The sequence below is a fragment of the Malania oleifera genome, chromosome 10, assembly GCF_029873635.1.
Source record: "Malania oleifera isolate guangnan ecotype guangnan chromosome 10, ASM2987363v1, whole genome shotgun sequence".
Classification (NCBI taxonomy): domain Eukaryota; kingdom Viridiplantae; phylum Streptophyta; class Magnoliopsida; order Santalales; family Ximeniaceae; genus Malania; species Malania oleifera.
In genome coordinates, this window is record NC_080426.1 from 34,759,260 (window position 1) to 34,777,987 (window position 18,728).

The following is an 18,728-nucleotide window of genomic DNA, read 5'->3' on the forward strand; positions in this document are numbered from 1 at the left end:
GGTAGTGTTTGCACTAAAAATTTGAAGGCACTACTTGTACGGTGAAAGGTGTGAGATTTTTACCGACCATAAAAGTCTTAAATACTTTTTCACCTAAAAGAAGCTCAACATGAGACAGCGTAGATGGCTTGAGTTGATTAAAGACTATGACTGTATTATTAGCTATCATCCAGCAAAGGCTAATGTGGTAACCGATGCTCTGAGTTGAAAGTCCATGGATGCGTCTGTTTCGGCAGTGGAGGTTCAGCATCAGATTTGTATGGACCTTGAAAGGTTGAGTTTGGAGGTGGTAGAAGGAAACCATCAGGCTATCCTTGCTAGTCTGGTGGTACAGCCAACTTTGCAGGAAAGGATCCGTGTGGTGCAGAGGGAGGATCCGGAGTTGGTTGAGATTATGGAAGGAGTTCATAAGGAGGTAAAGTCGAATTTCAGTATCTCCAGCGATGGGATATTGAGATTTCGCGGCAGGGTTTGTGTACCGAATGATGCCATGATTAAACGGGTTATTCTGGAGGAGGCACATTGTTCACTTTACATTGTACATCCTGGTAGTACGAAAATGTACAGGGATTTGAGGGAATCTTTCTGATGGTCCAACATGAAAAGAGAGATCGCCCGATTTGTAGAGCAGTGTCTGACATGTCAGCGGATCAAAGCAGAACATCAAAAGCCGACAGGACTACTTCAGCCACTCGACGTCTCTGAGTGGAAGTGGGAACAAGTCTTGATGGATTTTGTGACGGGTCTACCTGCGGTGGTACATGGGTAGAATGTCATATGGGTTATAGTGGATCGGTTAACGAAGACTGCACATTTGATTCCAATCAGAGTCAGCTACTCTCTGAATAGATTGGCAGAATTGTATGTGCAGGAGGTGGTACGACTCCATGGTGTCCCTATTTCTATTGTTTCAGATCAAAAGCCGCGTTTTACATCTCGTTTATGGAAGAGTTTACAGGATGCCTTGGGATCACGACTGACGTTCATTACGTCTTTTCACCCGCAAACGGATGGACAGTCTGAGAGGACTATTCAGACGTTAGAGGATATGTTGTGGGCTTGTGTACTGGATTTCGGTGATAGTTGGATACGATATTTACCGCTTGTTGAATTTGCATATAATAACAATTACCAGGCGAGCATAGAGATGGCACCTTATAAGGCTTTGTATGGTTATCGGTGTCGATTTTCGTTGTATGGGGATCAAGTAGGTGAGTAGCAAATATTGGGTCCAGAATTAATTCAGAAGACCTCTGCAAAGGTCGGATTGATCAAGGAAAGCATCAGAGCAGCTCAAATTCGACAGAAGAGTTATGCTGATACTCGTCAACGAGAGTTGGAATTCGAGTAGGAGATATGGTATTCTTGAGAATCGTTCTGATGAAAGGGGTGATGAGGTTCGGGAAGAAGGGGAAGCTAAGTCCTCGGTATATCGGGCCTTTTGAGATCCTTGAAAGGATAGGTTCGATTACTTATCGAGTGACTTTACCTCCAATATTATCTAAAGTCCATGATGTATTTCACGTGTCTATACTGAGGAAGTACGTACCAGATCCATCACACGTACTGAGTTACGAACCTTAGAGATTAGCGATGCCTTATCGTATAAGGAAGTACCAGTGCAGGTATTGGATCAAAAGGTGCAGTAGTTACGGACTAAGGAAATACCTCTCGTAAAAGTATTATGGCGTAATCATGCAGTGGAAGAAGCTTTATGGGAATTAGAATCTGAAATACGCCAGAAGTACCCGTAGTTATTTGATGGTACATAAATATGTATAGTGGTGTAGATGGTATAGATTAAATGGTATGATCTTTGGGAGAGTCTTGTTTATAGATGTAATCTTCTGAAGTATCTTTTGTATAACCACGGTATTCCTTCGCCATATGTGAGGGTATGTAATAAAATTGGGCCAAAGTCACTTTGTAGGTGATGGTCGACTCTTTTGTAAAACGGGATTATAAGAAAAGATTATGTTAGCAATTGTTATTAAATTTCGAGGACGAAATTCTTATAAGGAGGGGAAATTGTAAAGACCCAAACAGCAATAAGTTGGGTTCGTCGACGAAGGAGTCACATTCATCGACAAAGTCCTTTTGAGCCTCGTCGATGAAATTCAGAGCCTCGTCGACAAGCAAATACCGAACGAGTCAGAGAAATATCCAAATTTTGGGCTCGGCGACGAAGGGATGGCTTCATCAACGAGCTGTGTGGCGAATTCGTCGACGAAGACGCCGCCTTATCGACGAGTTGGACTTGGTCAAAGGCCCTATAAATATCCATTTTAGTTGCTTAGAAGCTAAGTTTGCTTCCAAAATCTCTCTCTATCTCTCTCTCTCCCTCTCTCTCTCTCTCTCTCTCTCTCTCTCTACCAACGAAATTTCTCTCTCTCTCTCTAAGATTCTTCGTCGTTCGACGCCCGTTTCTAAAAACGGAAGTTCCTGCGGGGATCAAAGGAGAAAGTTCTACAACTTTATCAGATCGGAACGATATTTTAAGGATTTTTGGGTTTTCCCAAAAATTGGGGTAAGTATCTGATTTCAATTTCGATTGAATATTTGGATAGTAGTCGAAATTATAGTAGGATTATATTTTGTGGCTTTTAGGTTTCGAGGATCCCGGGTTGTCGGTTTGGAGCATTTTCGTACGTAATTTCGTTTCAAGTTTAAGGTAAGGGGAAATTGATAACAACAGCATTTTTGGAAAACTAAATCGCTAAAAAGTTAGTTTATATTTATATGTATGATTTAACTGCTTATTTGTTAAATTCTACCGAGTAGAAATGTCGATTTTACGATTTTTGGTAAAAACGAGGATTTTGGCGTATGATCTCCAAATCTTACGAAAATCACTTATTTGCATATATATTGTAATAGGAGATACTTGAATCCCTTACTTTTCCTTTTAAATGATGTATACTGAATTTATATCAGTTAGCGGATTTCTGGACTAAACTCGTGTGATATATGTTGAAACGAAAATGTATGAATTTTCTATACTATTGATATAAATTATGGGAACGGAGTTCCAACTTGTTCTACTAAGTATGTTGAAAGGGAAATGTATGAATTTTCTATACTATTGATATAGATTATGAGAATGGAGTTCCAATTTGTTATACTGAGCATGTGAAAAACAGATGTTAGTGATACACCGAGCTATATCAGTAAACAAAACGGGGTAAACAAAGTGGATAGGCACCGATTTGAACCTAATGTGATTATCTGAATTTGCGAAAATACTAGAATTGCACAAATTACTATATTTTGCTATAAATTGTATATATGATACTGGAACCACAGCTTGTGACCAAAAGAAGTTGAAAGAAACTTCTAGTAAAAGGGGTTGAAAGATACTCCAGTTCGGGAGTTGAAATAAACTCATAGGCCTAGGTACCGATGCTGGCAGTACAGTGTAACCATACATGAGAAATCAGTATGGGTACGTTAGATGGTCAATTTGCGAGGAGTTAGTAAGCTACTAGTAAAAATAAACCAGGGGGTGGTCGGACTATAAAAGATGCTCGGCTTTGTCTGCACGAACAGGACACTGTCAGAGGCAATCAGTGCACAACTCGTGCCACAAGGTAAACAAGAATATTGTCATAACAAGCTGGAGGTGTTCTAATAATCATATGCATGATTTAAATACTTGATTGCAAATAAATGTTATATGTTACAGTATTGTAAACAAATGTTTCAAACGTATGAGTTTGTATGAAAATGTGCATATATGCAGTCACACACTGTTGTAACACTTTCTTCCTTACTAAGAGGTGTCTCACCCTATTATACAACCTTTTTTTTTAGGTCCATCAGTACGTCGGTCCTAGTAGCTAAAGGGACTGGGGAGATTTTATTTTGGTTTAGCTTACGTAAGTAATTCGAATCATGTATTAAACTTAGATGAAGGTCCTTTCTGGAGGATTATAATAACACGATTTATTCTATGTCTGGATTTATGTACTTGTGGATGTATTAGTAAGCTCTGGTATAAGTCTAGTACAAATTCCAATGAATGTTTATGTTTTTTTGTAACATTTAGATTATAATTATGTATGGTTTACACCCGTAGGTCCCTATTTAGGGCGAGTTATCTATGTATCTTGAACAGGTATAGGTATTTTGTATTTGGGTTAACGGTGTTGGTCTGTATAAAGGGTCGGGTCATTACACAAATTAAAGACAAAAAAAAAACTTGGTATTATGATTTATTTAGGTTCCCATTGAATTTTCTGAAACCAAGTGGAAGCAATTGCCCTCTAGGCAAAATGAAGTTGTCCATGCATTTATAGATGCAGATATTTTTAGCGTCAATAAATATAAAGACTAACTTTTTATATCACTTTTTATATATAAATAAATCATTAAAGATAACCACATTGATTAACTACTTGTAACTAACTCAATTTGAGGCGATTCATTTTTTTTTTATAAGGGTCTTCTATCACATAACATAATTATCTATTAAAAGAAATAAGATCTTGACCGTTAGATTCTTTACCTAAAGTTCTGCGGAGCCGATCTAGTTGTCATTCGCACTACTTAATTCTAGATTGATAGAGACTTATTTGTTCTTCAATCTCTTTCGGACATTATTCTAATCCTGCTTTAACTCTATTTAGGTCTATTACAATTGAATCTGACTCAAAGTTCGTTCTATGAAAAGGTAGTCTAATACTTTTCCAACCACATTTTTTCAATTAGAGTCTCATATACGATGCCAAGATTTAGTTGTAGTCCTTTGGTAATATAATCCTTTCTTATTGATGAGCCACGCTCTGATACCACTTTTCTAGAGATCGTAAATTATTCGTAACTGACAACTTACCGGAACTCTTTTCTAGACAATGCTATGTCTAGATACAAGGATCGATCGAGGTTAGAAGGATTCAGAAGAAGTAATGTGGTTTCCATGTCCGGTATACCTACTCCGAAAGGTATGAGTTCCTTTACAGTGGCAAATCATTGTTTTAGCTTAATCTTTGTTGATATACTGTCTCCCCCCTTCAGATTCATGTTTTGTTTGACAGAGATTTGAAAATTGAAATATTTATATGAAGCTTTTGATTGCAAATTGTCTAAAAAATTTACCCCTTATTTTTTTCTCTATTTCATGCGTTCAATTTTTTTACTGCGTATGGATTGAAACTTCAATATTCTCTAATTTCGCCAAAATTTTAGTTGAAACATCAGGTGTCTGGAGGGTTCAAAAGAAAATTGGATATCATCTTCCATTTTGCAAACTTTCGGCCAGCATTTCAAACAAATACACCGAAACATAACAGAAAACTGGGAAAACAGAGCTCTTCCGGAGTCCCACCGAAATATTCCCCTGCTTCCTTCTTCTTCGGCAAAACAAAGCTTACTTCCGTTGCCGCTTCCGCCGAGGGAGAGGGAAAATACGTTCCATGCAAGTGTTCGCTCTGGCATCCCAAAAGGGACATAGAGGAGCTGGAGCGCGTGTTTCGCTGCATCGACAACAACGGCGACAGGAAGTATCGGCAGCAGAGTTGCGGCACTACGTGGGGATGATCGGCGGCGACCTGCGGTAGGAAGAGGCGGAGGCGGCGGTGAGGTCAGCAGACTCCGACAGGGACGGGCTGTTGGGGTTGGAGGATTTCACTGGGGTGACGGAGGCCGAGGGAAAAGAAGAGAGGGTGACCATACGTTTCCATTTATTGGCCAGTAAATGCATTCATCCCTGGAAAATTCACCTGTTTTCTTTCTATTCTCTCTACCTCACATTCCCTAATAATAATAATAATAATAATAATAGAAGAGTGGCCCCCACGAATATGGTGCGATGGAAAGGCATTAGCATGTAAGAAGAAGCATCGGGGGTTCAATTTCTCCGTGAGCTAGCAGAGATGGTGAATTGTGAGAGTTTTCTGTAAGCCAGCGGGGACCGTAGATAGTAATGAAGATGTGTCCAGATGGTCGATTTGGCCGAACGTCCAACTGATGCACGGAAGCCATATCCGCATTCCAAACTTTACCTGATCAGCGAGACCTAGGGGGATGACGCTGATCCGTAAGTTTGGTGCCGCACCAAGAGGTTCAAAGGACTTATTGGTGGCTAGAGTTCTTATGTAATAATAATAATAATAATAATAATAATAAGAGAAGAGTGGATATTAAAGTGGAGGAATTTCTTTTGCATATTTATGAATACAAATATTGCTAGTAAAAAATATTTATGAGAGTTAAAATTTCATTTTAAATTTAGATTTGTATGAATTTGGACAAATTTTAATATAATTTTATATTATATCTTATCCAAATCTAATACAATTTCAAATACAAATCCTTTTCAAACATGATATTTTAATATTTTACAACTTTTAGAGTTGATTTTTTTGTCAAATAATGAATTTTAGAATTTTGAGTATAATTATGATTCATTTCTTGGACAAAGAGAGCTTACCAAAGCAATACCTTTCTAACTATTATTTCTATATTAATCAAAGGGCATATTTTAGAATTTTGAGTATTATTACGATCATTTTCTATATAAAGAAATGTACGAAAGCAGAGTTTTTTAATTATTATTTCTAAACTAATCTCGAAGCATATTTTAGCATTTTGAGTGTTAAGGGTCGTTTTTTAAGGCCATTTTTAGACAAAAAAAAAAATATGAAAGCAGAGTTTTTTAATTACTATTTGTAAGCTAATCTTGAAGTATATTTTAGGATTTTGAGCATTGTTAAGGATCATTTTTTAGACCAAAAAGCGTATGAGAGCAGAGTTTTTTTTTTATTATTTATAAACTAATCTTGAGACATATTTTAGAATTTTGTGTATTAGACAAAAAAAAAACGTATGAAATCAGAGTTTTTTAATTATTATTTCTAAACTAATCTCGAGGCATATTTTTGAATTTTGAATATTGTTAAGGGTCGTTTTTTTGGGGTCATTTTTTAGACAAAGAAACGTATGAAAGAAGGGTTTTTTAATTATTATTATTTTACTAATTTCGAGACATATTTTAGAATTTTGAGTATTCTTAAGGAACTCTTTTTAGACAAAGAAACATGTGAAAGCAGAGTTTTTTAGTTAATTCTAAACTAATCTCAAGTCATATTTAAGAATTTTGAGTATTGCTAAAGGTCATTTTTAGACATAGAAACGTATGAAACAGAGTTTTTCAATTATTATTTTCAAACTAATCTTGAGGCATATTCATCTTAAAATCTAAGAGATTGTGTGGTATTTTTAAATATGAAAATATTTTTTTGGATGGATATTATTTCTTCAATTCTCTAGAAATATATGGATGTTTTTGTTTCCATTATATTTTAAATTTACATGATAATTTATTTTTTAAATTATGTACATAATTACTTAATTCATAAAAGTTAAATCCGAATATTAAAGTATTAGCGTGATATATAAGTAAAATATTGCGAATCATTTAGAAAATCAATGAAATTGAAAAAACAAATAACGAATCAATGAATTTTATAAATTAATTAAATGAAAATATGTCGCATATACATCACATGCTTTTATAGCTATTTTTTTCAAAAATAAAAATAAAAAAAAGAATCCCATAAGTTGCCATCCACTTTTTCTTTCCCAAAATATTCCTACCTACTAAAATTATAGCTCTCTCTCTCTCTCTCTCTCTCTCTCTGTCTAGCTCTACATCTGGCCTTGTTTCTAGAATAAACAATACAATATAATACAAATTTTCTCCATTAAAATTATAAAATTAATTTTAATTTATATTATTCAAAAATATATAAATATATATATCGTGTTACATTTATGTTTATATAATCAAAATTGGAATAAGTTATTAGAATTATTTTTAAAATATTCAATATAATATATACAATACAATATAATTGTTTTCATCTAGTTTCCACCAAAAGTTTCCAATAGCAAAATACTATAATTATATATAAATATATATTTATGTATATAAATACACATGCATGTAAATTTAGTAAGTGTGCAAAATTTCTTTTAGCACAGAAATTTTAATATTAATTATCGTGGTCTATATTTGTATTTTTATTTTTTTCAATTAATTATATATTAAATTGATCTGTTGCGAATAAATTTACATCATATGTACATATTTGTAATCTTTTTAAAATTTTATTTGCTAAAAGAAATTTTTATAAATATTATATTATTCATATAAATTTATCAATCTTACACAATTTCATTTAACAAATGATGTAAAATAATGTGTTAAATTCTAATATTATTATTAAAACTAATTATTGAAATACATATTGCATGTTCAGTGCAAAGCATGAGCTGATTTTGTTAGTTTAAAATTTAAATTAATTGAAAAGTAAAGTGTATTCTCAAAAGGAGGGGTGAATTGGATTTTTAAAATTTTCTTTGAAACCTCTTTGTTTTATGAGTCCTTTTAGTTAAGAGTTAACCCAACAAATTAATATTCAATAATCACATAATTACAATGATATTGATTTGCAACCTCCCAAATCTAACTAACAATCCTTTTGAATATGTCAATTCAATCAATAAGGTAAGCTTGATTTCACAATATGAAACAAAATAGAAATTTCAGCAAGTTTCTAAAATTCAAATTTTGATATCAAATAAGTTACTTGAATTTAATCAATAAGTTAATGAGTTTTGATATTTATCAATTTGCATATTCCTTTAAGGTTTCTGCAAACTTTGATATTTATCAATCAATGTAGTCCCTTTAAGGTTTCCCAAACGTTGATATTTATCAATCGACGTACTCCCTTTAAGATTTTCGCAATTCCCAATAACAAATTAATTTCTAACAATTAAGTAAGCATCCACATAATTTATATATGTAGAAAATTAAAGAGATTTAGGAAAGAGAAAGACACTAAGATTTTACGAGGTTCGACTATGCCTACGTCCTCCCCTTAAGTAAATCACCCAAGAATTTCACTATACTACTCTCTTAACCAAACGGAGCAAACTGTTTACACACTCCTTCAAGTAGGATGGAGCTCTCCTCTCCAAGCGATACCCCACGCTTGGTTAGCCAACGATTCAATCAACCATGAATCGTCAAAAACAACAAGAGAAAATTTTGTATACAATGACACTCTCAAAAGAGTTGAGTAGTACAATTTGAATATCACAATATACTTCAATCAAATATCAATATTGAAAGATGAAGTTCAAGTGTATATCATGGGGTTTTTTCTTAGATTGAAAATTTCAAGTAGAGGACAAGAAGTGTGAGTAGTATCAACAAGAGCACAAGAAAACTTCAGAAAAAAAATTTCAACAATAGAGCTTTTGAATGTAAGAGTATAAAATGATTTTCTGATTGTTGTTGGTATTTAATTCTTGGAATTAACTTGTAGTTATAGAGTTAAAAAGTGTATAAACATATTCCTCAAGTTACTTTGAGTATTTTCTAAGTTTTCACTTTGTTTGAGGGCGAAAAAATCACTTTTGGAAAGTTTCCCAAACTATTTTAAATTTAAATTTACAAAGGTGAGTCGACTGTGCCCAAAAGTCAATCGCCTGTACCTTTTTAAAAAAGCATATTTTGAAAGTCAGTATAGGGTTAGCTGCCTGTGCCTGATGGGTCAGTTGCCTGACCTGGTTATGTCTACTTATTAGTCAACTGATCAATTGCTTGATGTGCTGTCAACTTCGACTACTTTTCAATATTTTGGTCATAACTTTTTATATACAACTTCAAATTAAACGTTCTTGATATCAACAGAAAGCTGAGAAAAATATCCACAACTTTCATGTTGAATACCTTTTAAAATAAGAAACCATTGACAGAAAAAATTGTACATCAGTTCAGATATAGAAGAAAGAAGTGAATTTGGAGAATCATATTTTTATGTTTTTCATTCCAAAAATAATTTGAACTCTTTTGAAATAACTTTTGACCTTATAAAAATATTTTTCAAATATTTTTAAAGATATCTAAGTTCAAATAATTGACCTAAGAGTTTCATGCATTTATATTGAAATCGTTTAAAATACTTACATGAGACTTCTTAAAAGATTATAACTTTCTAAGTGTTAAGTCTTCATGTATTGGCTTCCATTCTTTGCATCTCTTTGGTTTCTTCCTTCAATTGACTTTTGCTTTATCATAAGTTATGTCTTTAAGCATATGTGATCTTCTTTAATCACTTGAGTTTGATCTTTTAGGAATTTGATTTTTTATACGAACTTTTAAGTTTGATCTCTTTATAAAAGTTTTTTAGCCCTAAAACTTATCTTAGTAAAACAAGTTAAATTCCTTTGATTTGTTATCATCAAAATAAGATTTTAAATCTTATAAGGCTAACATTAATTTTGAGTAATATTACTTTAGAACTTACATTTTTAAAAACTCTATTTTCATATATTTTCCCCCATTTAAGAAAACATGCTTAATAGATACAAAAAAATTAATCTAAAAAGGATCACGAAAAAAAATTTAAAAAAAAATTAGTCAAAAGGGATATATCGATGAATATCGTTACCTCAAGAGTTCCATAAGGATTTATTTTATAAAAAAAAAAAAATTAATCTAAAAAGGATCAGGAAACATTTTTTAAAAAAATATAAGTCAAAGGGGATTTATCAATGAATATCACCAACTCAAGAATTTGATATGAATGTTTTCTATGTCAGAAGAGTTTAAGTAGTTTTATAAATTATATATATTTTTAACAGTGGTGACGTAGGTGCAAACCATAATCCACTTTTACCATTTAAAAAAAATTAAAAATGAGAAAGTTTAAAATAAAAATTATTTTATTATTCCTTAACAATAAGGGTACAGGTGTGAAAGTTAATCGTCTAGTCGTGTATAAACATAAACAAGATGACTTTGAAGCTTCCACAAACTTCCTAACTGGGACACACTGGATAAAAACCCATGACATCTTGACCGTCGAAACATCTGGGCCCAAGCCACCAACAAATTCTCAGCCGTCCAATTTTTAAAAGGTTATCGATCGATCAGTTCTTGTGCCTGAGGAGCATATTTCTGAGGTCGACGACGTCGATCTCGTCGGCGAGATTCTCCGGCCGGTAGTAGCCGGTGACGGGATCTGGGACCCACGAAGACGTCGCCTTCCCCGTCTGTTCTCCTTGTTTCTTCACCACCGCGCCGCTCCTTCCTCCTCCTCCTCCTCCTCCTCCCGCCGCGGTCGCCGCAACGCCTGGCGCCGCCGCTGCAGCATAACCCCGTCTAGATATACCCCAAGTACATCTAATATGTATGAATAATGTGCGCAAAAACAATATAACCTTAAAAACTCAAGGATATAATAAAAAGGAAGAATTGCATGGAATGGGGTGATGGATTGGTTGCCACGTTAACTTTTATTTATTTTTTTTTTTTTCACCCCGTTTTCTCGCCAACCAAACAGAAATGAGTTTGAGCGAGCATGGTTTTGAGCGTCAGTGCTTAGTCGTTAGTATACCTGTTAACAGGGAGGGAAATATGATCGGCGACGAGAGCAGGGATAGGCTTAGGGTTGGAGAAGAAGCGAGCCATTTCGATTGAAGATTATTGCTAAAGCTTCTCTTCACCAATTTTCTCGAGAAAATCTTCCACAGCAGCGAGAGAAAACCATACCCAACTGCAACCACCCTCTCTCTGTCTCTTGAAGAGAGGGCGCTGCCGCCTTTATATAGAGAGCAGAGCACTTTGGTTCAGCAAATTAGAATAGTTTTCAGTGGCGCTTAAAAGAAAGAAATAAAAAAACAACGGCGGATTATTTTGTAGGACATGAAGACTTTCTTTTGCAACAATTTGACTTCGCTTTTACGACGACTTTCCGGAAGAAGAAGAAGTGAAGAACCATGACTTAATTATTAATTTCCTGTTTTGGGCTTTTCTCTTTTCTTCGTTACTTTGATTAACTTCGATCATCCCCTGTGTTTTATTTAATTTACTTTGTAAAGAATGAATGATGGCAGCTGCCTAGGATTTTTTGCGGTTAATGTTTGGAATTTTTATATTAAATGTTTGTCAAGCTTAATAATTTTATTTTTCAAAAAAAAAAATACATTTTAAAATTTATTTTTATTACATTTACATGTACAAATTCATTAAAAATAACATTTTATTTTAATATAATTATAAATTTTTTAGAAATATCAACTGCGTGTATATATGTTTATATGTCCATATTTAGTATTAATATATATAATTATGTAAATAATGTAAATATGTATATGTGTATATGTAATATATATGCATATGTATGTATGTATTATTAATATGTATGTATATATATATATATATTGATGTATGTAAAAATATCATGTATAATATGTATACTCTATCATGCATATGCATGTATTCTTATGTATATATATCTAATATTGTAAATCGTATATATATTTATATCTAATATTATATACATGTATGTATAGATTTAATCATTTGTATATATACGTATATTTTATATATATAAGTATGTGTATGTATATATGTATGAATGTGTGCATAATAATGTATGTATGTTTTAGTATTTATTTATGCATGGTAGTATGTATATGTATGTGTATAGGTGTAAGTAAGTGTAGTGTTTGTATATAAGTTTGTGTGTGTATTAGTGTACATTTTATCTGGTTTCACTGAAAACCTCAAAAAAAAATAAAAATATGAAAAATCCTAAAAATATGAATTTTGTTTATTGGTTCCCATAGTTTGTTTTTAATTGGTTGATGATGGAATAAAGGGAGGAATTCTACAGTATAGTACTTTCTTCCCCTTACCTCTAAGCATGGCAGGAGCATTTAACCTTCGGGAATCCTATAATTTAAGAAGAATTATGGCTCCACCCAACAAAAGTAAACCAAACAAACCATGTTTTGTTCATTTAGTATCGGAGTCTTCTTTTTTCAAAAAATATTTTCAAAAATCTCAAAAATATGTGTTTTCAGTTTCTTGATTTAAAAGGTCAATGATGAAGCCCCCTAGCTTTTCCAAAACTCATGCATCTCACCATACTTTTCAATGCCAACTCCCTTTTCCAAAATTACTATTTCTTTTCTCAACATTTTCAAATACTGGTAATACAAGTGCGAACCTTTTTTATAAACCTTTAGTTTTTCAAGTCGATAATACAAGCCTGATCGTTTCAAATCAACAGTTTTTCATCATCCATTACCATTATCTTCATCATCATGTTTTCATTGAAACTTAAGTTCCTAAGGACAACCCCCTTTTAAAGCAATACCCTAGGCTTATCAAAGTCATATTGGAGTGCTCAAACAGTGAGTCAATCAGTGGAGGACCAAAAAGGTATTTTCTCTTTCATTTTCTATTTCTTTTTTTTTTAAGGCAACACATGCATAATTACAGTAATCGTTCAATAAATGGGTGTCGTTAGGGTTGCTAAAAGGTTGATTATTGCTAAGATGATTGTGTAGTGACCCGAATAATAGCAGGTTAATAATAGTAAGAGGAAGAGAAAATAGATACTGAAACAGAAGGAGGTTGTAGACTTCGTCGACGAACGTGGACATTACATTTTGGAGATAATATTAAATAATCAAAAATATAGGAAATTGCCAAGCTTCGTCGACGAACATAGGGTTTCGTCGACGAAGGCCTTCAGAATTTTGTCGACGAACACAGGGCTTCGTCGACGAGAAAATACCGAGAGGCGGTTCGGGCTACTCTGAATTTCGTCGACGAACACAAGGCCTCGTCGACGAATTTTGTGAAGGGCTCGTCGGCAAACACAGGGTCTCATCGACGAACCTAGCCCTATAAATAGTGGAAAGACGGGATTTTTATTCATTTCTCTCGCATCTCTCTCTCTCTCCTCTCTCTCTCCTACGACTCTCTCTCCCTTCTCTCTTCATTTTCAGCCCCACCAGTCGCCGGATCGACGATCCGAAGCTACCACGATGCTCCTGGCGAAGTTCTCTACGCTTCTACCGGAGCAGATCGTCTGGAAATCAGAGTTGGAAATCATCCCAAATTTAGGGTAAGCCCTTTTAGCCACTTTTTGGTCTCATGGCAGTTATAGGAAATAATGTAGTAGGAAAATACTAATGTTTAGTTCTGGAAAATATTGGTTTCAGGGTGATTTGTAGGAAGCCCTGCAAGTATCGGGCTAGAGTACAGTAGGGGCTTTTCAGAGTTAAGGTAAGGGATATATGTTATGTTAGGAAATTTCTAAATATTATGCAGTGTATTTATTTATGAAAATTATGTATTACAATATGGTGTGGCTTGAGTATACGTATGTAATAAGTTTCATGATTTTATGTATTTCAGTGCTATGATTATGTGAATTACAGTACCATGATTTTACGGATTTTATTACCATGATTATACGAAGTACGGATACAGTATTATGATTATGTAATTCCAGTACTATGATTTACAGAGTTTAAAGTATGTCATGTTTTCTATTACCATAACATACAGAGTATACAAACAGAGTATTTACAGAGTATATATATAAACAGTTATACAAAGGTAGCATCGAGATGCTACAGTTACAGTATTTACAGAACAGAAAGAAAGTGTTATAGTAATTTTGAAAACATGATGAAAACAATGAAAGAGTATATATGAATATGTATATAGTATCAGACCCTATTGGACCATACAGTTTTTAGAGCACGGTACCGTAGTTACATGCAGCATACAGTTTACAGAGTGCAACCGCCTATTCAGATAATAGGTTCTAGGTCGATCATATAGTACCCTTGACGTGGACAAGCTCCCCATCAGATATGAGTAGAGGTGGGCAAATCGGCCGAGGGAGTATAGTGATTTACCTGGTCGGCCAACCAGTGTAGATCCCACCTACCGGCCGCACAACCCTGTCATGAGGGGTTAAATCATGACATACAGATATTCACAGGGGAAGTTTTACAGTTATTATTATGTATATTATGATTTACAGAGACCAGGGAGTTACTTATATATGTTAGAAGTATTTTGAATAGTAACTTTAATGCAGATGTGTTAAATGACATGAAAATGGTAATGAATATTATGATTTGTACTGTATTTATAGATCCAGATATACATGATTATATGGAAACGGATTTTTATGATATGATGACTCATTTTCCACACATTAGTAATAGCATATATCGTTTTACTGAGCATTGGTTCATCCCAGTGTTGAAACCTTTTTCAGGTGATCCAGGTAGGTGAGCAGATCAGGCTCGCAAGTAGAGGGGCGTCTGTGGTGCCCTGATAGCAAAGTGAGTATAGTGGAGGGTTTTTGTATTTGCCCTAAGTAGCTGAGGGCAATTTTGGGGATTTAGTAACTCATGTATATATTCTTTTGGGTAATATGATAGCACTCTGGTATTGTACAGTATGGTATATCATTATGTATGGAAATGTTTATTTGTATTATGCTTCTCGCTGTTTAGGATTATGTTATGGTATCAGAGTATGATAATTATTATAGTGGAAAAAAAATAGCAGGTCGTTACACATTGGCTAATTACCTCCCTTATGCACAAGTATAGTCCTGAACTCTAAATATGAATTTCACAAACCCTTTTCAAGGTGTTTATTTATTTTCCTTGTGTTTTCAAAAAAAAAAAAAGAGGTGGCGACTCTATGTTTTAACTATTTTTACCCTTTTTTCTCAAAACTATTTCTTGTTTGGGGCTTGCGATTCCCTCTTTATCGACACCCTAGACAGAATTCGACGTCAACAACTTGGTGACTTCGTTGGGAAAATTTAGAAAGTTGAGCAGCTTGTATGTTTTGCCTTCCTTTTGTTTTTTGGCTTGTGTGGATAATTGTGTAATCTGCTTTATAGTTAGCTTTGATTACCCTGTGATTTTTTTTTGTCTTGTAGCTAGTGTGAATATTTCATTGCCTTGCACTTTAATATGTGTTTTCTATTTTTTCTAGATCGACTATTCTTTTACTTTATAGATTTATCGTGTTTTTATGCATCATTTATCTGCATTTACTCATTTGCTTTTGACACACTATACACCAACACTACAAGAGTTCTAAGCCCTTAATCTTACCTATTAGTATTAGGAGAGGTGATAAGTAATGAGACCTCCATAGGGCATTGTTCTTCGTATAGGCCTAATAAAAATCTCCTTTCTCAGACTGAATCCTTTCCATTTGAAACATGTAATGGATTAGGATTGGGGATCTTACTGGCCTGTATTGGTGACGATGTATTAGCAACAATGAGAACAGTCTGGGAACCTTTAGAACTTTAAGTAAAGTTAGAACTCTGCACTAGTAATATCCCTTGACCCCTAACATCTATGGGATAGAAGGTCATCTTTGTACATAATTGTTGATACACCAGGAAGCTTGCAAAGAGGCTGAGGTCAGTATATCATAGTATTGCATGATCGATTGAAGTAGTGAAGTCCTGAGAGTTATCCCCAACTCTTCTTGTACTCATGACACATAGTAGTACATCCCCTGTGGGGCAAAAGCTCTCGTATGGGCTACGAAGCAAAAAACACAAGATATCATGCAATCCAAGTGAACATAATGACCTTAAAACCTCATTCATGTTTGCATACTTTACTTTGTTTGTTTGTGTGGTTAATGCTAACTCATTCCCACCTTACATATATACTCCTTTGCTAATCCAAGCTCTCCCAAGCCTCTCTGCATTTAGAAAATCCCATCCCATCTTTGGTCTCGCTTCATCCTCCAAGTCGAGTCCCAAGGATGGATCTTCCAAGATCTTAACAAGGCAAGAAGTCTCAGGTCAATAATCAACAGTTTGAAGTGTTGGAGAAACTAATGGAAGAATTGGTCTTGTTGAGCAAAGGCAAGGCACCTGCAAATTTGTATAAGTCCTCTTCCACTATCAGAGAACCAAGTTACACAAGATACCCCTATGGAACAAGGAAAGCTTGGTAAAAAGGGTGAGTGGGAGAAAAATAATAAGGAATGCATGGATTTCTTTAAATAAAAACTAAGAGTGATTCAAAATATGCAGAACGTTGAAGCAGTAGAGTTTGAAGATTTATGCCTATTTACAAACTTAAAAATCCCTCCCAAGTTCAAAATGCTTGATTTCGACAAGTATAATGGAGTTGGGTGCCCAAAGATCCACCTTAAAAATCTATGCAAGGAAAATGGCCACCTATTCTGAGGACGAGAAGCTACTCATACATGTTTTCATGGAAGCCTCACTAGACCGTTACTGAAATGGTATGCCACTTTGGAAAAAGACAGCATACAACTTGGAAGGACTTGGCCAACAAATTCGAGAAGTTGTACAAGTTCAATCTAGATGTCACTTCCAATTATCTAGACTTGCAAAACATAGAGAAGAAGACAATAAAGACCTTCAGGGAATATGCACATTGGTGGAGAGAGTTAGCAGCTCAAGTGAACCAAGAAGATCTGGTGAACCTCTTTGTAGGAACCTTGCAAGAGATCTACTATAAAGGTTGTTGGGACATAGTGGGGCAATTTTAAAAACATTACACAAATATGTGAGAAAATTAAAAGGGGTTTGAAGTTCGACAAAATGGTGGATTATACAGTATTGCAATCATTTTAGGCATCAATAGGGGAAGAATCTACATGTGAGGAAGGTTGAAGATATTTGTGTTATTAATTACAGGGACAACAAAAGGGCCAGACCAAGGCCACAACCCATCCCTTAATTCCAAGCCTAACTCGCCACCTATCCTAAATTTTCAATCCATCCTCAACCATATGTTCCCCCAATAAAATTCTCAAGGTTGGGACCTCTATATCAGTCAACCCCAATAGCCTAGAATCCATCCAACAAAACCCCCAAACAAAAAAGAGAATTCAGTCCACTGCCCTTGCCATTGACCGACATATATATACCATCATCTGGCCTCCCAAGGAAAGATTCTAGATGATTTGGAGTAGTTTGAAATGATAAGGAGAGATCATACTTTTTTCTTTTTTCTTTTTTGCTTTTGCACAAAAATTGAGGTAAAATTATGGATTTTTAGTATTTATGAGTGTGTGCATAATAATGTGTGTATGTTTTAGTATTTATGTATCCATGGTAGTATATGTATGTGTATATGTGTATGTAAGTGTATGAGTGTGTGCATAATAATGTGTGTATGTTCTAGTATTTATGTATCCGTGGTAGTATATGTATGTGTACATGTGTATGTAAGTGTATGTATGTATATGTATTGTATATGTGTTTGTGTATTAGTGTGTATTTTATCTAGTCTTCATTGAAAACCCAAAAAATTTGAAAAATATGAAAATTCCCAAAAATAAGAATTTTGTTTATTGGTTCCCACAGTCTATTTTTGACTGATGGTGGAATAGAGATAGGAATTTTATTGTATAGTACTTTCTTTCTTTTATCTCTAGGCATGGCAAGAGTATTTAATCTTTGAGAATCTTATGATATTTTAGAAGAATTATGGCTCCCCTCAACAAAAGTAGACTGAACAAACCATGTTTCGTTCATTTAGTGTCGGAGTCTTCTTCTTCTAAAAAATATTTTCAAAAATCTCAAAAAGATGGGTTTTTCAGTGTTTTTCTCGATTTTAAAGGGTCAAATGATTAAACCCCAACTTTTCCAAAACTCATGCATCTCGTCGTACTTTTAAATGCCAACTCCCATTTTCCAAAATCATTGTTTCCATTCTCATTATTTTCAAATACCAGTTATAGAAGCTCGGTCTTCTTTTCTAAAACTTTGATTTTTTAGGTCAGTAATACAAGTCTGACATTTTCAAACCAATATTTTTTCATCATCCATCACGATTATCTTCATCATCATGTTTTCATCAAACTTAGGGTTCCAAGTCCAACACCT

The 18,728-nt window shown here is 34.2% G+C and overlaps 1 protein-coding gene across 1 annotated transcript; it reads right to left on the bottom strand.

Moving 5' to 3' along the window:
* Positions 1-10,941: 10,941 nt before the first annotated feature.
* On the bottom strand, positions 10,942-11,482 carry LOC131166607 (protein SENESCENCE-ASSOCIATED GENE 21, mitochondrial-like). The gene is made up of 2 exons (XM_058125193.1): positions 11,409-11,482; positions 10,942-11,194 (listed from the first exon to the last, which is right to left on the bottom strand). The coding sequence occupies exons 1-2, from the start codon at positions 11,480-11,482 to the stop codon at positions 10,942-10,944; spliced, it is 327 nt and encodes a 108-aa protein (XP_057981176.1).
* Positions 11,483-18,728: the final 7,246 nt, after the last annotated feature.